A 22,865-nucleotide genomic window follows, 5' to 3' on the forward strand; every position below is an offset into this window, starting at 1 on the left:
GGTTTTATTTCTATTGCCTTGAGAGACTGACCTAAGAAAACATCTGTATGGTTGATATCAAAGAATGTTTTGACTATGTTCTCTTCTAGGAGTCTGATGGTGTCTTGTCATATTTATAAGTCTTTAAGCCATCTTAAGTTTATTTTTGTGCATGGTGTGAGGGTGTGTTCCAGTTTCATTGATGTACATGCAGCTGTTCAGTTTTCCCAGCACCACTTGCTAAAGAAACTCTCTTTTTCCCCTCTTACATTCTTGCCTCCTTTGTCAAGGATTTACCACAGTTTTCTGGGTTTATTTCTGGGTTCTCCATTCTGTTCCACTGGTCTGTATGTCCATTTTTATACCAGTGCCACACTATCTTGATTACTGTAGCTCTGTAATATTGTCCGAAGTCTGGGAAAGTTACAGTACAGCATATTATTTCTTGTGCCCACTATATTGTAGGTCCTAAGGATACAAAGTTGAGTACGTCTTGAGGTACCTTCAGTTTAATGGACAAGCATTTATGGTATCCCCTTCATCTCATAACAGTACATTTGAAATAAACATTCTTTGTGTAAAATGATTAGGGTCATTTGGAATTCAGTTTAGCAAATGTTAGATTGTAGAATCTTTCTATACTCTCACCTCATTGTCAGTCTTAATTTTCCATATATAGTTGAACAACATGGGGGACTTGCCCTCTAAGCAGTTGAAAATACCAGTATAACTTATACTCTCATCACATATGTTCTTTCAGTTCCCACTTATTTTTCAAAGGTCAGTTTAAGGCAAACTTCTAAAAAGTCTTTTCTAATCTCTATACTAAATCTTAACCCATTTTGTAATAGTTTATTAAGTACTTAGTAGCCAACACTGTTCAAAGATCTTTACTCATTTATCCTTCACTTTTAAGTAAATACAGTCTGTATCCATTCAATCAAAAATTATATTGTGAAGGTCTATTAATGTACAGAATATTGTGTGCCAAGTGCCAGAATGAATGAAACCAAGCCCTGGCCTTTCTGAAGCCTGGGATCTTATAAAGGAGAGGACAATATATGGCAAAGGACCATGAAGTGACCAAACAGGTTTATTTCATTATATATCTGTCTGTTATTTCATCTGGATAATCTCATCTCTTTGATCCAGTTGTGTGCTCCTTAAGAGTAAAGGGCAATTTCTTGCATTCTTTCATGTCTTAGTGCTGCTGGACAAACAGGCCAGTATTTGACGATGGGTATCCTGAATGCCATTGCAAGAGCCTGTTCCCTAAAGAGTAGTTGAAGCTGGCTAACAGGTCCACTCACAAGTCTTTTCCTGAATAAGAATAGTTATACAGAAATAGAAATAATACTGGTTTAGGTAGGTATCCACACAGACATTTAATTTTTTTTTCTTTACCTCTGTTTCTATTTAATTGCTTAGTCTATAAAATTTATCTAGTTTTACTCATTTACATGAAAGCTCAGAATAGCTATAATAATGCTAAATTGCAATGCCTATATTTTCCACCAGGTGTCACTAATGCCATGATAGTTGACTAAAGGCTGATCTTCAGCTTTTCTCACTGAAAGTTAACACTGGATTTCTGGCTACAAAAATATAAAGACTTCAGGGGGAAAAACACCATATTTTTCATTTGCTAGGCACTTTACATGGATTATTTCATCCAATTCTCATGCTTTAGTGCACATGCAGAATTGTGGGGGTCAATGAGCATGCAAACAGTACCATGTTTTTTAAAGTTTAGATGGTCCCTTTTTGCCTGCAGCCAAGGAAGCTCATTTGACTCCATAACAAGCACATCAAAAGGAATGTTTCTTCATCCTTTTCTTATGGTTCTGATCTACATCCCCTTTAGCAACTGAGTGTCCAAACAAATTAGTTTTCCTTTACTGGGCTCTGAGTTTCACTGGGTGAGTTTGTATTTACCCTTTCCTCAGATGACTTGGACCAATGAATGGAAGGAAACAAAAGACAGTACTTTATCCTATACCTTATCTATAATGTTAATAAAGTGAATTTTCAAGCAGTTGTGAAACACTTTCCAACTAATCAGAAGAATTGTTCAGTTACTCCTTCAGGTATTATTTTCCAGCTTAATCTAAATTTCCCATTCTTTTTTTTATTCAACGTATAACATTACATTTCAACTTATTTTGTTCAATGTAAATACGAAAAAAAATTTGTGTTGGAGTAACTATGGAATAGAACCTGTCTACTAAAATTCAAATTTTATTAGTTATATTTTCTAAAAACAGATCTTTAGCGATCTTTCCATTCTTCATGAATACAGCTTTGAAAGCCAGCAGTATTAACCAATGCTTATTTAAAAAAAAAAAAAATCTAGCTGGGAAAGCTACTTAATCTCCATTAGAGTTGACAATCCTGTTCCAATCTGGCAAAAACACTGTAGCCCTAGCAACAAAACTATTAGAAAAGGCCCAGAGAGAAAAATGTCAGAGTTGACCCTCTGATTACACAAGTCAGTTTATGTTACCACTTCACCTATTTTTGTCCTCCTACCATTTGATCTATTTTTATACTAGAGAAACATAATATAGTTTCATTTATTTGTGTGAGAGCCATTTTCTTCTACATTTATCTGCACCATTTTGCTATGCAAGCTTGTTTGCACAAAGGAACTTAATATCAGATTAAAATGTTTATTGTCTTGGAATTTCTTCTGTCCTGAAAAAGACCTCCAAGTATAAGCAGGCCACCCATACTCCATTTCCATGCAAGGGAAAGATTTCAAACATTTAAAAACTAGATATGGACAAATCAAGTGGATGCCCAGACATGGATATGATTTCTATCTGAATGACAGTCTCACTAAATGCAAAAGTCAGTGGTTTTAAAGATTTGATTCAGTGATGTCCAAAAAATTTCTTGTCTAAAATACAGTTCTTGGATCACTGTACTTAATCACAATAGTCAATACAGCTCTGTAAAAACCAATTCACAGCTTGCAGATCTAAGGAAGGAAATTCACAGGCAATGATTATCTACTGTGTGTCAAGCACCAGTTGGGTGTTGTGCACGTGTTCAGCCTGGTCCCTTCTAGGTGAACAGAGGTTGCTTGGTGGGGAAGTGGTAGACCTGAGCTACACGCTGTGGAGACTGGTGATGAGACATGGGGAGAGAGCCGTGAAATAAAGAAAATGATGAAATGTGAGTCCCAAATGATGAGTCCTGTGGAAAAAGGAATAAGCCCAAAAATCTCAATTCAGGGCTATGAAGGAAGAAGAGTTTGTAAAGGGAAGGAGTGGATACAAAATGAAGGTTTTATAACTGCTGATGCCCAGGGAGTCCCAGAGGATAACCATGAAAAAAACACTGAGTGAAGAAAGAATCCTTTACAGTATATCTTTAGCTCAATTTGTAAGCAGGGAGGGAATTTGGCATCAAATTAGTATACTACATGCATTATCTCAATAATTATCTGTATTATCTCACAACAACCCTATGAGGGTTACTATCTCTTTTACACATGTTAAAAACAGATTTAGGAAGGTTAAGTAATTTGCCCAACATCAAACATTCAGAATTCACTTCAGGCCCAAATCCAAAGCCAATATTCTTGCTACTATATCTCAGAGGCTGGGGAACAAGGATGAGTCTCTTCTGCTCCAGTGTGTAGCCTCCGCCAAGGAGACTACAATACCACATGAATCCAAGTGAGAACTCTTAGCCACAATATTTGAGCATAGAGGTGTATTAACTTTAAAAAATACTTTCTGGGAGTTACTTTTGTGCTCACTGGAAACAAACCTGACTAGTATCCATGAGGATGCAGGTTTGATCCCTGGCCCAGCTCAGTGAGTTAAGGATTCTGCGTTGCCATCAGCTGTGGTATAGGTTGCAGACATGCCTCAGATCCTGCATTGCTTTGGCTGTGGTGTAGGCTGGCAGCTGCAGCTCTGATTTGACCCCTCGCCTGGGAACTTCTATATGCTTCGGGTGTGGCCCTAAAAAGACAAAAACAAAAAACCTTTCTGAAGTTCCCAGTGTGGAACAGTGGGGTTAAGAATCTGACTCTAGTAGCTCAGGTCACTGCAGAGGCATGGATTCAATCCCCCACCCAGCACAGTGGATTAAGGATCTGGCATTGCTGCAGCTGTGGTCACACCTGTGGCTTCCATTCAATCCCTGGCCAAAAAACTTCCATATGCCATTGGTGCAGCCATTAAAAAAAAAAAAAATGCTTTTTCATAATGTTATAACTAAATGTTTATAAACAGACTATTTTGCTATATACATTCATTTTCTTCCATCAACATTTTCTTGTCTCATTCTTTCACTTGTTTTTGTAACTAAGTGCTGTGTTGGAATTTGGGCTTTAACCAGTTTGAGAAAGAGACACAGAAAACAGACATTGAAGTGTATGTATTATCATCCAAATTATGGGGTTCTCTAGTAAAGCTGAGTAGGAGAATAATGCTTAGACCTAGCACAGAAATAAGCTCTTGCTGTTCCTCCATATATAAACTATGGAACAGTCAGACAACTCCAGTCTTCCGCAATTCCAGTTAAGCCCAATTTCAGCATGGTGCGTAAGAAGCCCTCAACCCTGAATGCCAAGGGCAGATTAGAAAGCACTCTACCTGAGCTCCTATAAGTCTCAGAAAGAGTTTTCTGTTGCTTGGGATGGTGTGAGAGAGAAGGTGGAGACAGGGGACCAAAATATTTCTCCAATATCACTTTCTATCAATAGGATTAAAACAGAAACCTGAAGAGTGGAAAAGCATGCACCCCTCCCAATATCTGCCAGGTTGAGTGTGTGTTTCACTGGCATTATGCCAGTTGATTTTATGTAGCCTGTGGTGACAGGCATTTTTAAAAATTTTATTAATTAATGTTTTTTAATCTATTTAGAAAAATATAGAACACATTTTTACACAGCATAAGCTAAAGATTTTTTAAAGTACACACAACATTTAAAGAAAAATGTATCAATATTAGTATGGGTGATATGCAAATAAAGAAAAATCACAAAGGCCGTACCCACATGAAGGAAGGCTGGAAAACAATGTCATAACCCATTGTACGGAAGCAAGTCGGAAGTCAGGGCAGGTGTCCCTCTCCGCAGGGCAGGCTGCCTGCTCACAGTCCTACTGTGCTCTCATCATCCTACACTCTGCTTCTTTCTACACAAAGTTTCCCTCTGGAACTGCTGATGGGCACTTCACTTTTTGCCCACAAAAGACTTAGCAACATGAGTCAGATAGGATTCCATGCAGCACCTAAGCTCAAAATTCACTCCCTATTCTATTCTTATCCCTAACTACGTCCAGTCATGTTATCTAAAATAGATCACCAGACTTTATGAAATGAATACAAAGATTGGATCAAAAACATAAGAATGTCCCAAATATGAACAGGAAACTCTTATTATTCAATGTCCTCAAAACTAAATCCCCTTGCAAATAAAAGCCCCTAGAAATTCAAGTCCCAATGCATTCACTCCCAATTTTATACAACTGGCTCAGTCTTGGCCAGAGGGCCTTACTCAGCTGTCTATGTCCCTTTATTTGCAGCTGTGTTCTAGGCTATCTTTCATAGGAATGGATGTAGCTTCTTCAGCCTCTTCAAAGTTAATTCAAATATCTGGTTAGTTCTACTCTCCAAAGGGTCAGGAGCCACCAAATAAACTGCAGCTCTACTACAGCATTTATCACAAGCAAAATTTATGGTCCCCAAATTAAGTGAATGGTGTAATGTCATTCAGCACTTCTATTGTTTAGCCCAAGAGTATGACCAATAACTTAGTGGTACCTGTGTTGGAGACAATGAAGACCTGAGAACAGCTGGTCTCAGTCCCAGGGCAGACCATCCAGTGGCACCAATGTCTAGGCCACAGCCTGGGACTCTGTATTCACTAAGCAGAAATTGCCCAACAGTTGTGCTCCTACATATTAAATATGTGAGTGGTATTTCTTAGTGTTTTTTGTTTTGTTTTGTTTGGGTGATGCTTGCAGGGATCTCTCCATATATATTGCCTACTTTTTCTCAGTGACATTTGAGACATTATTGCCTTCTTAGAAAATTTAGGTATTCTACTTTCTTTATTTCCTCATATCTATCATCTCATGCAAGACTGTGGTCTAGAGAAAACCTCTACTCCCCAATTCCTCCAAATGTGTTCTCTCTAGGTGAAGTATACTCTTCTTTATGAAAACATGAGAAATGGGCTAATGACCATCACCCTACTCCCTGAGCACTATGTTTTAACTTAATAATGTATGCTTTTATTTATTATGATAATACTAATAGTCATCATACTTCCATAAACTTTTCTTTGATACCTAGGCAGACTGAGTTGGATCTAATCAGACAGTAAGTGAGCAGAGTCAAAATTAAAAAAAAAAAAAAAACACCAGGATCATAATAAGGAAGTGTGATTCAAGATTACTTGTATACACTGTTGGACAGTTGGTAGGAATGTAAACTGGTTCAGCCACTAAGGAAAACAGTGTAGAGAGTCCTTAAAAAATTAAGACTAGGACTGCTAAATGATCCAGTCATTCCACCTCTGGGTTTTTAATCTGAAGAAAACAAAAACACTGATTTGAAACATATATGCACCCCTATGTTCATTTCAGCATTATTACAACAGCCAAGATAGGGAAACAACTTAAATGTCCATTGATGGATGAACAGTTAAAGAAAAATACAGTATATATACATACAGTGGAATACTATGCAGCTATAAAAGAAGGAACGACTGACAGTTGCTACAACTTGAGTGGACCTTGAGAGTATTACGCTAAGTGAAATAAGGCAGATAAAGAAAGGCAAATACCACATAATTTCTCTTTTATGTAGAATCTAAGAAACAAAAAACCTCACAGATTCTGAGAATAGACTGGTGGTTACAAGAAGAGAAGGGGGTTCGAAGAAAGCTGAGATAAATGCAGGAGATCAACTATATGGTGATTGATAGTAATTAAACTTACAATGGTGGTCATTTTGTAGCATACATAAATATTGATTTATAATGTTGTATACCTTAAATTTATACAAATGTTAAATACCAATTTTACCTCAGTTAAAAAAAGAAGAAAAAGTAACAGAAGGACACCAAAGTTTAGCAAAACTTTGAAGAGATTCTAGATATCACAGTCAAAACTTAGTATTCCAAACAATTGCACCGTTGAAAGGATAAAACACAAGCACAAAAAAAAAAAAAAAAAAAGAAAAGAAAAGAAAAGAAAAAAAGAAACCTAAACCTAAACTTCAGGGCAGAAACTTTTCTGTTCTTACTCCTTCCTGTCTCAGTTGTATCTGACCATCCGTGGAGGGAGAGAGACTGCAGCTGGAGAGGTAAATGATGCCAAGAACCTGCAGCTGCAGAATGGTTTTCGTTTTTCAATTTTTTTCACTTTTAAAGTGTAAAATTAATACACACAAAAGCGTAAAAAAAAAAAAAATCGAACAGTACAGAGTGGTACTAAATGAAAAGGAAGTTCTCTACCTGACCTCATTTCTTCACTCCCCATTTCTTTTTTTTCTTTGGTATTTTGTCTTTTTAGGGCCACACCCATGGTATATGGAGGTTTCCAGGCTAGGGGTCAGATTGGAGCTACAGCTGCTGGCCTACACCAGAGCCACAGCAATGCCAGACCCCAGCTCATGGCAACGCTGGATCCTTAACCCACTGAGCGAGGCCAGGAATCAAACCCGCAACCTCATGGTTCCTAGTTGGACTTGTTTTCCACTGAGCCATGATGGGACTTCCCACTCTCCATTTCTAATCCAGCTCCCTACTTTCAAACATTTTTTATTCTGCTGCTAGATGTTACCACACAACTCTGAAAAATATGTTAATTCTTCCATTTCTTGTTCATCAGCTTTAGATAGTATCTATCAAAAGACAGTAAATTTAGTACATATTTATTTCTTTATCCATCCACTACTAAGTTTTTCCTGTTATAGTATTTTGGTACTTCTGGTGGTTATCTATAATTTTAAAGAATATTCTTAAACTCTGTATTTCATTACCTCAATTTTAGATAGTATATCTTTTTTTTTTTTTTTTTTTCTTTTTACAGCTGTATCTGTGGCATATAGGAGTTCCTGGGCCAGGGGTCAAATTGCAGCCACAGCTGCGGCCTATGCCACAGCATCACTGGATCTGAGCTGGTGATGGCAACCTATGCCACAGCTTACAGCAATGCCAGATCCTTAACCCCCTAGTGAGTCCAGGGATCAAACCTGCATCCTTAAGGAGACAACGTTGGGTCCTTAACCTGCTAAGCTAAAACTCCGAGAGAGTGTATCTTGATTCCTTACTAGATAAATTGAGAAAAAATTCAGTGAGTGACATTATCTTCCACATCTCTTTGCTGCCTCAACATTCAGACTTCCATTTTTCTAACGTTATCAATGTTCATATTAGATTCTCTTTAAAAGTTATTACTGTCTTCCAAGTTTTGTTTATATGTTGGTTCTACAAAGTGAAAGAGCATTTACATTATTCCAATTATTAAATTACTCCTTATTGAAGGACTGAATAGCTCTACCTATTGAAGAAAAAAGGGCAATCTGTCATTAAAATGGAAAGATAAATGTTTTAAGTATCAAGGTCAGACAGGATTCCTTAGATTCAGTCTTCAAGATTTTCTATTAAATTACTCGTTTAGCCAGTAACACCTTTAATTTCCAAGTAAATTTTTTTCTTTGATTGCTCTTGTTTCCTAATCACCTACTCCTTGACTTCTTGATTCTGAAGATGTTAGGTCTGGGTGTGTGTGTGTGTGGGGGGAGATTTATCAATTTTTTTTCCTGTTCTCTTAATTAACTATTTTCTACAGGATCCAACTGTATATCTTTTCCACCTGGACTTTCTCATTTTTGCTGTTGCATTACTCTAAATTTTCTGGGTTTTTTCCATACATATGCATGATGAAAAAGATTGATCAATATGGGCATATGATTTTCAACTGTGGTATTACACCATCCCTTGAATGAAAAGATGGATGGCAGGGTTCATGTACATGTAAGCCAGTACATTCGGCCCTACGTATCCACAAGTTCCACATCAAGGGACTCAACCAACTAAAGATCAAAACTATTAAAAAAAAAATCCAAAAAGCAAAACTGAAATGTACTGTGCACTGGCACCTATGTACATAGCATTACACTGTATTAGGCATTATAAGTAATCTATAGGTAATGTAAAGCATACAGGAGGTTGTGCATAGGTTATATGCAAATACTATGGCATTTTATATAAGGAACTTCAGTTCTGCAGATTGTGATATCCACAAGACATCCTGGAACTAATCCCCCACGGATACTGACTGAAGGATGACTGTATTCTTTAAGGGTATATTTAGATATTTCATGCACCATGTGGTTTTTTTGGGGGGGAGGTGTTGATGTTTGAAATGTATTTGAAATTTTTTATTTGTATTTGAAACATATTTTTCATTGTATTTTTGAAACTTTACTTTTAAAAATATTGAATTAAAATATCATTTGTTTTACTTACTTTTTGGCACACCCTCAAATTTTGTATGCCAGGATACACTCACTCAAATTATGAATCTGCTTTGGAACAGGGCCTGAAGGTTAAACATAATTCCCAGATATGTCCAGCAGAGGGCAGCAAAGGGTAGTCGAGCAGGTGTTCTCTGCCAAGGCCTGGGCATCCCTCTCTTTTCCCTTAGTGGAGGTAAAAATCGACTAGCAGGTTATAGAAGGTTCAGGATGCCAGGATCAGGAGATAAATCACTCACAGGGACAGGGATACAGAATGGGCACTAGGCTGAGGCAATGGAAAGGTTTGGCCACAAGTCACAGCCAAGTATTGGTCATAGAGATGTGAACAACTAGACATCAGGAGGTGAATCATCAATTAGAGCACTTTCACAGTCCTGACTGCTACTTCCAGCCTGTCTAAAGCCCGAGGTGTGGCTCCTTCAGGTAAGAGGATTCTATTTATCTACCTTGGGAACTGATACAAACCTCCTGCCTGAGAGTTGGTCCCTACTTATCAGCATTAGCTAATAAAGCATTCTACAACCAGCCATTCTGAGGAGGAGAGAGTGGGGTATGGGCACCAGGTATATATGCTGACAGTTCATGAAAACACTCAGAAACACTCCAATTAAACAGTTAGGGCTAACCTAAACATGATGTGGCTTAAACAGACTTTTTATCCTCCTCCAGAGGGCAAAAATTGTTTAGCTGTGGAAACACCATATGACTTTGAAATGAGACAAACTTAAACTATGAATTGTTAGGTCTATGCCTCTCAATTTTTTCTGAGACTCAGTTTCTCCATCTGTAAACTAGAAATAATAACTTTTACCTTACAAATCTGTGACAAAGAAATGAGAAAATGTGTGCTCGCTTCAGCAGCACATATACCAAAATTGGAACAATCCAGAGAGGATTAACATGGCCCCTGAGCAAGGATGCCATGCAAATTCATGAAGTGGTCCATATATATTTTTTTTTTGTAGCTATTTTAGAGCTGAATCCAAGGCATATGGAGATTCCTAGGCTAGGGGATGAATCGGAGCTATAGACGCTGGCTTAGGCCACAGTCAAAGCACAGATCTGAGCTGTGTCTGTGACCTACACCACAGCTCATGGCAATGCTGGATCCTTAACCCACTAAGTGAGGCCAGGGATCGAACCTGCATCCTCATGTATCCTAGGTGGGTTCATTAACCGCTGAGCCACAAAGGGAACTCCATGAAGCATTCCATATTTTTAAAAGCCATTTATGACAAACCCACAGCAAATATAATACTCAATGGAGAAAAGCTGAAAGCCCTCCCAATAAAATGTGGAACAAGATAAGGATGCCCACTCTCACTACTTTCAACATAGTATTAGAAGTCCTAGCCACAGCAATCAGACAAACAGAAGAAATAAAAGGTATCCAAATTGGAAGAGAAGAGGAAAAACTGTCACTGTATGCAGATGACACGATACTATATATAGAAAACCCTAAGGACTCCACAACGAAAACTACTCAAACTGATCAACGAATTCAGCAAAGTAGCAGGATACAAGGTTAACAGAAATCAGTCACATTTCTGTATACTAACAATGAAATATTAGAAAAGGAATACAAAAATATGATAGATTTTAAAATAACACCCCCAAAAATTAAATACCTGGGAATAAACCTGACCAAGGAGGTGAAAGACTTATATACCGAGAACTATAAAGCATTAATCAAGGAAGTTAGAACGTAAAGAAATGGAAAGATATTCCATGCTCCTGGATTGGAAGAATTAATACCATAAAAATGGCTATACTACTCAAAGAAATCTAGAGATTCAATGCAATCTCTTTCAAATTACTCATGACATTTTTCAAAGAACTACAAAACAAACAATCCAAAAATTTATATGGAACCACAAAAGACCCAAAAGTGCCAAAGGAATCCTGAAGAACAAAAACCAACCAGGAAGAATAACTCTCCCAGACTTCAGGCATTATTACAAAGCCACAGTCTTTGAGACGGTATGGTACTGGCACCAAAACTGACATACAGACCAATGGAACAGAATAGAGAACCCAGAAATAAACCAACACCTACAGTCAATTAATCTTTGACAAAGGAGGCAAGAATATAAAATGGGAAAATGACAGTCTTCCCAGAAAGGGGTCCTGGGAAACCTGGAAAGCTTCATGTAAATCAACGAAACTGGAACACACCCTCACACCATGCACAAAAATAAACTCAAAATAGCTTAAAGGCTATTATGTAAGACATAAAGGCTATATGTAAGACAAGATACCATCCAACTCCTAGATGAGATCATAAGCAAAACATTCTCTGACATCAACCTTACAATCTTTTCTTAGGTCATTCTCCCAAGGCAACAGAATTAAAAACAAAAATAAACTAATGGAACCTCATCAAACTTAACAAGCTTTTGCACAGCAAAGGAAACCATAAAAAAAAAAAAAAAACAAAAAGACAACATATGGGAGAAAATAGTTTCAAAAGACGCAACTGACGAGAGCTTGCTCTCTTAAAATATACAAACAACTTACACAACTCAACAGCAAAAAAGCCAACAACCCAATGGAAAAATAGGCAAAAGACCTGAATAGACATTTCTCCAAAGAAGATATACAGATGGCTAACAAACACATGAAAAAAATGCTCAAACATCTTTGATTATTAGAGAAATGCAAATCAAAACTACAGTGAGGTACCACCTCATACCAGTCAGAATGGCCATCATTAATAAGTCCACAAATAACAAATGCTGGAGAGGGTGTGGAGGAAAGGGAACCCTCCCACACTCTTGGTGGGAATGCACATTGGTACAACCACTATGGAGAACAGTATGGAGGTACCTCAGAAAACTAAATATAGAACTACTATATGACCCAGAAATCCCACTCTTAGGAATCTATCTGGAGAAAACTTTTCTTGAAAAAGACACATGCACCCATATATTCACTGTAGCACTCTTCACAATAGCCAAGACATGGAAACAACCTAAATGTCCATTGACAGATTAATAGATTAAGAAGATGTGGTGTATATACACAACGGAATACTACTCAGCCATAAAAATCAACAAAATAATGCCATTTGCAGCAACATAGATGGACTCTCATACCAGTGAAGTAAGTCAGAGAGAGAAAAACAAATACCATATGATATCACTTATACCTGGAATCTAATAAACGTCACAAATGGACTTTTCCACAGAAAAGAAACTTGGGAATTTGGAGAACAGACCTATGATTGCCAAGGGGAAAAGGGAAGGAGTGGGATGGACTAGGAATCGGATTAAGAGATGCAAACTATTTCTTTGGAATGGATAAGCAATGAGATCCTGCTGTATAGCACTGGGAACTATATCTAGTCACTTATGATGGAGCATGATGGAGGATAATATGAAAAAAAGAATGTATGTGTGACTGGGTCACTTTGCTTTCAGTAGAAAATTGATAGAACACTGTAAACCAACTATAATGGGAAAAATAAAAATCATTTAAAGAGGAAAAAAAAAGAAATGAGATAATGTACATAAACTGCCTGGCAAAGAGCTTGACAACTTGTAGTTCAACACTACTGTCCTATCTCCCTCTCTCTGGTCATGGAAGAATATCCATGACACTGCTTGCTATTTTTGAATATAAAAATCTCACTGGCTCCTAGAAGCATAATTAACATTAGTTTAGGGGTAACTGTGTTGGGTACCATAGTAAGTTTTCTGAAGTATTATCTCATTTATTCTCAGAACAACCCTGTGACTACTTTTACCATCATCTCTACTTTACACATGAGGACACTGAGGCTTTAAAAGCACAGCTGGTTTTCCTAGTCTTCTCACATAGGCAGTAAATAATGAGGAGGGATTCAAAACTAGGTAACTGGATTCCATGACCCATGCTCCTGAATCTACTACAATGTTTTCCAATATAGACATTTAATCAAAGATTTTAAAATTTAAGGAAAAAAAAAGAATTAAGAAAACAGTCTTGTCTTTACAATGTGTTTAAGTGTTAGTATTATGGGCAAAGGATCACCTTTCTATTTGATCTTTAGGACAAAAGTTCAAGGAAGTAGATGAAAATAGACTCAGTCAGTGTTATTCCATTTAGAGCTCCTTCATAAAATCAAAATAACTAACAATGGTATTTTGGAAGAAATTAAGCTTTAGCTATTATTACATTTAAAGGTAACTATTACATGACTAAGAAGAGCTCTCTTGATCTGTCTGAGAAAAAGTCTTCTCTCTTTGACTTCACTACAAGGGGAAGATGGTGAAAGAACACCACTTCGTTCTCAGTGGATACCTAAAAAACAGTCACAATCCTGGTTACATATAAGAATCACACAAAAGGCTTTTTTTAAATACAGATTTTCTGGATCTGATGATTCAGAACATCTGGTGGGGAAGGCACAGACTAAAAAAAAAAAAAAAATCCCCCAAACAATTCTCATACATAGTAGAATTATTTACCAGCAACTAGACTCTAGAAGGGCAGGAGTTTCCTACCTCTAACCTCTACAAAAGGGAGAGGCAGAGAAGGGAGATAATCCAGGAATTGGGGAAGTCGCAGAGATACGTCTGCCTACATTTCTTGCCTTAAATAGATTCTGACAGATGCTTGATGAGAGGCCAGGAAGTGTCGCCCAATGAGCCTCCATGGTTCTAAATACAGTCGAGCGTGTCCAGACTAGCATTGTCCATTTAAAAGTGGTGAGCTGTCTGTGGGGGCCACTGTCTATATGCTGCTTCTGTGCTTGTTTGGTTTTAAGATGAGAGGCCTTAACAAGATCAAAAAGGACTAAAAAGACCTGTGTTTCTGGCCCCCACCTACCTTTCCAGACTTATTTCACTTTTTTATACCTTCTGTTAGTGTCTCCAATATAGCAAACTCTCATGTCTCTGAAATTTCATACACTCAAATTGCATCCCTTTGGCATGAAATATGAAATACCCTCTCCCAACACACATTCTTTTCTCCTTTTCTTATTTTTTCTCTCTCTCCCTTTCCCTTTCTCTCTCCCTCTATCTCTTTCTCTACCTCCTTCCCTTCTCCCCTCCTTCCCTCCCTCCCATTCTCCCCAGTTACTTCCAAATTATAAAGCTCACTTTAAATGAGCTTTTCTAAGAAGCCTTCCTTGCCTGCCATCTCCACCATCGAAGTCAGCTGTCTGGTCCCTCTTACAGTTGCTCATCTCACTCCTTTCCTTTGTAAGAATTACCAGAGTCTGGTACTAAAATTTACTGGTGAAACTGTTTCATTTCTATCTTCTCCATTCAAATCTAGGTTTTGTGAGAGAGTTGGGCCTGAGTTCCTTTTGTTCCCTGCTACCCAGACCTAACCAAGTACCTTTCTTTTAATACAGGTTCAAATACTCTCTGCTGAATGAATGAAGTAAAAGAGAGGCTATTTTACATTATCCTTTTTTTCTTCATCCACGGCAGAAAGCTATTTCATTCATTTATTCACAAAATGTTTTAAATCTTCCAATATGGAGTTCCCATTGTGGCTCAGCAGGTTAAAAAACTGACTGGTATCCATGAGGATGGGGGTTCGATCCCTGGCCCCGCTCAGTGGGTTAAGGATATGGCTTTGCCGTGAGCTGTGGTGTAGGTTGCAGATGCGGCTCAAATCCTGCATTGCTGTGACTGTGGTGTAGACCGGCAGCTGCAGCTCTGATTCAACCCCTAGCACGGGAACCTCCCTATACCGCAGGTGTGGCCATGAAAAAGCAAAAAATAAACTAATTTTTTTTTCACTTAGGGATTAAAACTCTCCAATGCTCCAATGCCTGCAAGAATTAAGTGATAAATCAAATAAAGACTCATTCCTTGAGGTCTTTAGGGTCTACTGAGGGAGTAAAAGATGTGTATTCAGATAACTATTACAGGAGCCTACAAGAGAAATCACAAACTTTGTTAGTATGATCAAATTTCAGTCCTCCAAAGTTGTCAAAGGAAAGAGACTGTCCCTGTGAGAAGAAGTTAGAGGGCCTCACTGCCTGGGGCTGTGTGACTCCTGGGTCATCTGGATTTGAAGCCTCCTGTTACTTGGACTGCTTGGCTTCACAATACCTAGGTTGTCTATGCAGCAGCCTCCTCACCTGTACAATAGTCAACTTTCTAGTGGAAAAAGAATGCCATCTTTACAAAAAATGTTTTATATGTATAAATATAAAGCAGATTTAATATAGGTACCACTGAAGAAGATATACAGAGGGCAAATAAGCACATGAAAGGATGTTCAGCATCACTATTAGGGAAACAGAAATTAAATTCACAACAAGACTACATTGCACAGCTATTCAGAATTCCTAAAATAAAAAATGACACCACCAAATGTTTGTATGGACATGGAGAAACTAAATCACTCTTATAGTACTGGTGAGAATGTGAAAGAGTATAGCCACTCTGGAAAATAATTTGACACTTTCTTTAAAAACAGAAGATAACTATCATACAACCTGAAATTTGCACTCCTGGGCATTTAGCCCAGAGAAATAGATACCTAGGTTGACACAAAAACCTTTACACAAATACAGTTATTTTGAATATTAATTTGAAAAAAATCAAAAGAGGGAGACAAAGTCAGGGAAACAAGTATGTCAGTTTGTCAGTTCTGACATGAACCTCAGAATGCTGACATCATAATGGCCAGTGGCCTTGACTACTGCAGGATCCTCAAGCTTCAGGGATTTGTTCACAGTACTCTGCCAAGTGCTGTAGACATACTCGGTTTTCAGTGCCAAGAACTGGAGAAAAAAAGGTTGTTCCCATCAATCAAAAAGCGCTTTGAGCCTTTAGGTGATCATTGAAGGTTTCACCGCATAAGGTAGTCTTTTAATATACTGTTTTTGATCATCAAAACAGATTGGTGGTCACAGGGGGTGTTTTGTTTTCCTGCTTCTAAAATGTCTGAACTAATTTTTTACTTCAGTACTGGTTTCATGAAAAGCCACTCATATTCATAAGATGCAGTGCTGCTGAGCACAAGTGAGCAGGCTTTTCATTCTGGGGGTAGGGAAGGAGGGGAGGACACTTTCTTGGCTCCACAGAGAGAATTTTCTGTAGATCTCTGAAAATGTCTTCTCTATCAGTTTTTATGTTCTGTTCAATTTACTTGTTTTATCTATTACAGCCAGGGAGTTCTGTTAGAGCTTAGTCATAGCTCAATTAAATCAAAGCTAACTAATTACTGCCCGGTATTTAGGTACTTTTCGGTGTTTCCAGTATTATTTGCTGATCTTTAAGAATTTTCCTCAAAATATGAATACTGATTTAAGATTGAAGTCAGTTTTTTACAATCCTTAGTTACCTAAATTTTGATGTTAACATGAAATCAAATTATAATCACTGTTGGCAAATCTCTATATAATTTTATCTGTATTAGGTCATAATTTTTTTTTTTTTTTTTTTTTTTTTACCATCTTGTAAAACTCTCTGCCTTTGGCCTCTTGGCTCTCCTCTTCCTAGTAACTGGTGATGAGCTTTGCTGCCTTCTCCTCTTCCTCGCCTCTAAGAGTCACTATGCCTCAGCGCTTTGTCCCCGAAACTGTTCTTTGTCCACGTCAACTCCCTCAGTGACTTCATTTCTTTCTATAACTTGCTCACTCCTGAATTTGGGCTGTGAAGCACCGTTTTGGACACTGAAGTGAAACCTTGACATTTAACATAAATTCCATTGTGTATTTGACCAGTGACTAGCTGGTTCAGTGGTGTTTGATGTTTTTCAGGAGAAGCGCTTCCATTGAGGTGAACATCCACAGTGAAAGTACTACGTCATCTGAGGGAGCCAATCATACCCTGCTGATCGACAGCTTCTTAGAACTCAAAAGAGGCTGCAGGAGGGAGAAGCGGCACCTCTTCTTATTCAATGATTCATTGCTTATGTCTAATACCAAGTATGTATACACTACATGCTCTCCCAGTTATCACAAAATTGCATGTACACTAACTTGTACTGTAAGAAAATATGGCAGGCAGGGTCTCTCTTGCCTGGGGCTTACAGACACATGATAAAAATAAGAGGAGGAGATTACAGATTGTGATCACTGCTTCTGATAAAATATAGACAGGGTGCCATGTAGAGAAGATGAGGGTTGTCTAGGCAGACCTCTTAAGGTGGCCACCCTTAAACTGGACCCATGGGGTGAGAAGCCGCCACCACTCCTACCCAAGATGGCTTAAACTTCTAAACTCAGGGAGCGGCAGGCCTGAGTGGTGCAGCTTGGCCCCTTGGAGGGAGGAGCTCAGAGAAGGCCAATGTGACTGAAGCGAAAGTCTGGGGCATGATGTTAAATATACTGTGGTCAGGGGGGCCAGTCACACAGGGTCTCCACAGGCCAAGGGTTGAAATACTATGCTGAAGGATGACCATATCTGGTTTATATTTTTAGCAAAGTATTCTGGCTCTCAGTAGATAAAGAATTTGGGGGTAAGCAAGAACAGAAGCAGGTATACTAGTTAGAAGAGGCAATAGTCCTGATGAACAATTAACAAGGGCTCTATCTTGGGACTGGCAGTGAACATGAAAGATGGAGAAGATAGATGCAGAATACATGTTGGAGGCAGAATCAGCTGGGTACACTTTCCTCTCAGGCCTAAACACACATGCAACTAATACCACTGATTTGGTAGCTTAAAGAACAGAAATTTATTTCCTTAGAGTTCTGAAGGCTGAGGTACTAGCATGGTGAGGTTCTCATGAGAGCTCTCTTCCTGGCTTACAGCTGTCCTCTCATTGTGCTTCCATGGCATTTCCTCAGTGCGTGCAGGTGAGGAGAGAGAGGGAAATCACTCCCCCTCCTCTTAGGAGTCCCCCAATCCTACTCATGAGAATCTTCCCCTTATGACCTCATTTAACCTTAATGACATCATAAAAGCTCTATCTCCAAATATAGTCATGTTGGCAGTGAGGCCTTCAGTGTATGATATGGGCTGGGAGGGGGAGACACAATTCCATCCACAGCAATAACCAGCAGCACTGAGTGCTGCCATCTGGTACAAGTTTTCACCACAATTTTTAGAAAATTACTTAAGAGATCATTCCCATAACATTTAGGTATATTCATGATCATTGTTAATATGAAAAAAATTTTTTTTTCCAGAAAGAAAGAACAACTAAAATGAAATAGCCTCCTGTGATAACAAATGTATTTCTTCCCTGTCATGCCTCACTCTTTAGATGGAGGATTGTGTTATGCCCTGAATCAATCTGTTCAAATTAATACTCTGGCCTAGTTTTTCTATTAATAAGATAGGGTGAGGGAACTGAGGTTCCATTTACCTCAGTTCACCTTCAGACTTCAGTTGAAAACTGACTCATCTTTAAGCTGATGCTACAGAAATCAACACAAATGGAATGGCTACCTATGTATTTGGTCAGAATAAGTAAATTTTAGCTTTTATGTAATAATAAAGGGAGTTTAAATGTTTCCTTCTCCACAAAGAAATATCCCATCCCAGTTATAGGGGATGATAATATTCAGTGGAAATGGTTCTGAGATTTTTTTTTCTCATTTTTTTTTTCATACTGCATACATTAGAAACTTCTCAAGAATTAAACTCAGGTAAACCTTCAATATCACTTTTGATATTCATCAGAATTCTTGTTATTTTTCAAATATAATTATTACTTTTATCTTTTAGAGTAGAATGTGCTTTATAAATATTAAGATATTAATACTAGCAGAGGCCTATGAAGAATTTACAAATAGGAAGGGAGGGTACATAGTTCATACCATCTTTAGACATCACTATCCTCATATTTAGTTATTACAGAGCACAGAGACAATGAAAAACAAATTGCATTTAGGTCAAAAGATGAAGATTACTATTAACTCATCAGTTAGAGGGCAGATACTTATAGAACACACCACAATCCCAACTCCCAAGCATAAAAGAGAACACCCCTGTGTTGGAATAGGGGAAATCTCCCTAGAACCCTATAAATGCCACAGATCACTGGGGCTAACCCCCCAGTATAAAGGCTGAGGTAGAGGGAAAGAGAGGGGTATCCTCATGATCACAGATGCACAGTAAGGGATACAGAGTAGAAACAGAAACCGCAGTCCTTCTCCCCCCTCTCCTCCTTGAGCCAGTTTACATTAGATTCCTTCTTTCTAATTTCACTGAGTAAATCTCATTGAGTTATGACTGATTGTGAAGAAACATGGTGAGACCCTAGGAAAATCCACTGGAGTATAAAGCTTTGCTGTGATACATTTTAAACATTGCCACACTAGCACCTAGCTCTGTTGGTATAATGTCATGAGATTTAGCCTCTCACTCCCCAAATAAAAGAACAATCCCATCAGAGAGGCTGGTGGCTCCAGGGGAAGAGATGAGGCTGAAGCTAAGAAAAACAAGGAAGGCACATCAAGGAACTATAGGTCGACACCCATGGATGCCAAGTGGTTACAAGCATAGGTTCATGAGTTAGGCTGAGTTCAAACCTTGTTTCTACTGCTTTTGGCAATTTATGTAATCTCTCTGTTTATCTATAAAATGGGGCTAATGAAGACTACTTGGTGAAGTTGTTTGACAAATGAAATAATGTTAATAAAACATTTAGAACAGTGCTTGGTGAAGTGCCTAGTGTTATAGGAGAGTGGAAACCATGCTCTGGGTTTTGGATAACGCCTTGTTTGGTTTCAAGGGAGTGAATAATCTCCGCACTTTATTTCACTAAGGAGAGAATTACTGAAATGAATTTTTTCCAGGTAAGTGTATTTGGAAGTTTCCACACAGTACCTTGGGTGTCTGTCCACATAGATATCTACATCAGAAAAAAAAAATCTGTAAAATCCAACAGATATGTAGCTACATTTCCCATTGGCCATATATTTTTTATCTTGAGGGTAAATGCCTTTAGAGCTACTATCTGGAAAAAATAATTTTATCTGACGATTGTATTTCATAAAAATATTCAAATACATAGAGGGTAAAAATGTTGGAATTAAATGTTGAAAAAATCCACCTTGAATCACAAGGGATGTTTCCATCATATTTATATTCATAGTACCCTAAGCTTTGAATCTAGATTATCCTTCAGGTGGGCTTCCTGCAGAATTATTTTCATTTTATAGATCACATTGAAGAGCTGAAGCTTTAATTTTTCCATCAATCAATGGAGTCACAGGGATTTCTGCACAAGGTGTCTTTGATCTCATTTTATCTTTAGTGTTTCTACATGTGGTTCTGAATAGTAGGGCGTGCCGTAGTGGTGTACCCAAATTTTGCAGACAGCCTTCACAGGGCTTGAAACCATTTAAATCCTAGGCCTACCTGAGAATTAAATTTGTGAATTAACGAAGAGATATGGTGGTTTACATGTCAGAAGTCAAAAGAGAATAGACAGAAACTGTCAGAAAGAAATTTCACTGGGGTATTAACTTTCTGACTCCCCAGGGATAAAAGGGAAGTATGTCCACCACCAGTGACATCCCGGCCACTGGTCTGAGATTAACTGATTAATTGATTGATTGATTGATTTTCAAGTTGGGTTCAGTCTGTACACTAACAGTTTTTCAGTTTTAGCTAGAATCTAAGAGTAAAAGGTATGAACAGAATCTTAAGGAAATTTAAAATAACCTATGCTAGAAAATCTTTTTAAAAATTAAGGTTAAGGAGTTCTTGCTATAGCGCAGTGGGTTAAAGATCCAGCACTATCTCTGTGGCCTGGTGCAGCGGGTTCAGGGCTGGCATTGGCTCATCTATGGCCTAAGTCACAGGTGTGGCTCAGATTTAGTCCCTAGCCTGGGAACTTCCACATACCATGGGTGTGGCCAAAAAAGAAAAAAAAAATTAAGGTTAAAAATATACTTTAAATCTCTCTAACCCTAGATTTTTTTCTTTTTGTCTTCTCTGTTAAGAAAAAAACTGTGTGACTATTTTTACAAAGTATGTATGGTGTGTCTTTATTCGTTCCCTTGATACATTTTTGAAGTAAGCAAGACATGCATGAATAGTTAATTACAATAATTATAAAAATACATGTATAATATGTAATAATAAATAACAGCAAATACAAGAATAATAAATGAGTTAATGGCTCTTTAAAAAAGTTCTAAAATATAAAGTATGGTCTGTACTCAACACTCAACATCCAGAAAATGGCTATTTCCTGCCATCAAGCGTTGTCATGATCTTCCTGGACCAGCCTCTGCTCAACACACACTTTGAAAAGAGGTATACCAATCACTCATTGTACTGTACACAGAGAGTAACAGACATGCTAGAGGAATACTTTTCCCTGGAGCAGTGAGAACTAGCATCTTATCTTGAATGCAACTGCTCCCATTACATTTAAGAAACAAACTAAGAGAGATGTTGTCTGGTTCTTTCCAGGTATAAAAAGGACTTTACAATAAAAAACAGAATACCACTGAGCACCATGTGGACTGCCAACAATACAAACAAAGTTGGGGAAGACAACACTGGTGCCAAGAAGTCCTTTGCCCTGGGCTGGCCTAAGGTGAACTTTGTGGCCACCTTCAGGTAAGGCCTACAGCTTGGTCCCGTGTTTACATGAGTTAACAAAGGAAAATATTTTACTGACTGTGTATTAAGCCAGTGACTTATTTTTTTGACCTCCCATAATGACACTTATATGCCTTCTACTTTGCCCACGAAAGGTTTTTATGTGCAAATGCATGCATATTGATAGCAAACCATAGGAACTATTGGAGTAATTTCCTTTGGTTTTGATCAGTGGTTTTTCAAATTGGGTATATGAGCTACTTGGGACACTGGATCTTCATGTGTTCGTGAGATTCATGTGTGTGGAAGAGGGATCCTGAGAGCAAGTCTTTAGGGCACCTCTGCAACATCCTGGACCCTAATCCCCAGGGAGTAACTGCGTTTTTAATTCACTGGAATGTCTACCTTGAGCAAGTACTATTAAACAGTCCAATTATGTTTGAAAAATTGCCTTTACACTTCCAAATTGTTTTAAAAACAGGATTTAATTACACAAATAAAATTAAGGTATCATCAAATACTAGATGCCTGAATTGCTAGTAGTGATTATCTTATTTGGTGTCTATAGAGGAGTGACAATCTAAAACAAAGGTATTCCATGGAGTACAGGTCAGTTTTCCAAAACCCACTCTTAGGCTGGAGTGGGGATGGGGAATGTGGGCATCCTGAGTCGACACTCCTGAGTTCACAGGGGTCACGGAACGTTTATCTCTACCATTTGGGACAAGCACAACCCAAGTCTCATTCTTGTTACGCACGTCAAATGTTCACCACAGGCACTCAACACTCTTCTTTCTTCTCCTCCTTGCTCACCTCTACCAAAATCTCGTGAACCATCACAAAGACAACTAAAATGTTGCCAAGTTGTTAATTTGCTTAATTCTAGAATGCAGCTGTCCACTTAAGAAAAAATTTTAAAGC

General features: G+C 38.1%; 1 protein-coding gene, 1 long non-coding RNA gene and 1 other non-coding gene across 5 annotated transcripts in view; 2 read left to right on the plus strand and 1 right to left on the minus strand.

Annotated features, from left to right (window-relative positions):
* LOC106504732 (uncharacterized) overlaps positions 1-22,865 on the minus strand; it is an 832,408-nt gene that overhangs the window by 578,621 nt on the left and 230,922 nt on the right. Inside the window, exon 4 of one of the 3 annotated variants that reach the window (XR_014813122.1) lies at positions 854-1,299. The exons of the other annotated variants lie outside the window; for them this stretch is intronic. This is a non-coding gene — a long non-coding RNA (uncharacterized LOC106504732). Of the gene's footprint in view, positions 1-853; positions 1,300-22,865 lie in introns of those variants that run through there. 3 annotated transcript variants of the gene reach the window in all.
* LOC146400980 (U6 spliceosomal RNA) lies at positions 10,335-10,441 on the plus strand. Its single transcript, XR_014813905.1, has one exon. It is a non-coding gene; the product is annotated as a U6 spliceosomal RNA (small nuclear RNA).
* The window catches only part of LOC102159443 (rho GTPase-activating protein 20), a 28,109-nt gene continuing 21,349 nt past the window's right edge, over positions 16,106-22,865 (plus strand). Inside the window, exons 1-3 of the mRNA XM_084973084.1 lie at positions 16,106-16,296; positions 17,198-17,365; positions 21,813-21,962. Of these exons, the coding sequence (XP_084829210.1) occupies positions 17,352-17,365; positions 21,813-21,962 (164 nt within the window). The 5' untranslated portion in view covers positions 16,106-16,296; positions 17,198-17,351. The remainder of the gene's footprint in view (positions 16,297-17,197; positions 17,366-21,812; positions 21,963-22,865) is intronic.

Source organism: Sus scrofa, chromosome 8, assembly GCF_054392235.1.
Source record: "Sus scrofa isolate SSC_HxYL_T2T_F1_AM1 chromosome 8, Sscrofa_HxYL_maternal_Yorkshire_Landrace_v2.0, whole genome shotgun sequence".
Lineage (NCBI taxonomy): Eukaryota > Metazoa > Chordata > Mammalia > Artiodactyla > Suidae > Sus > Sus scrofa.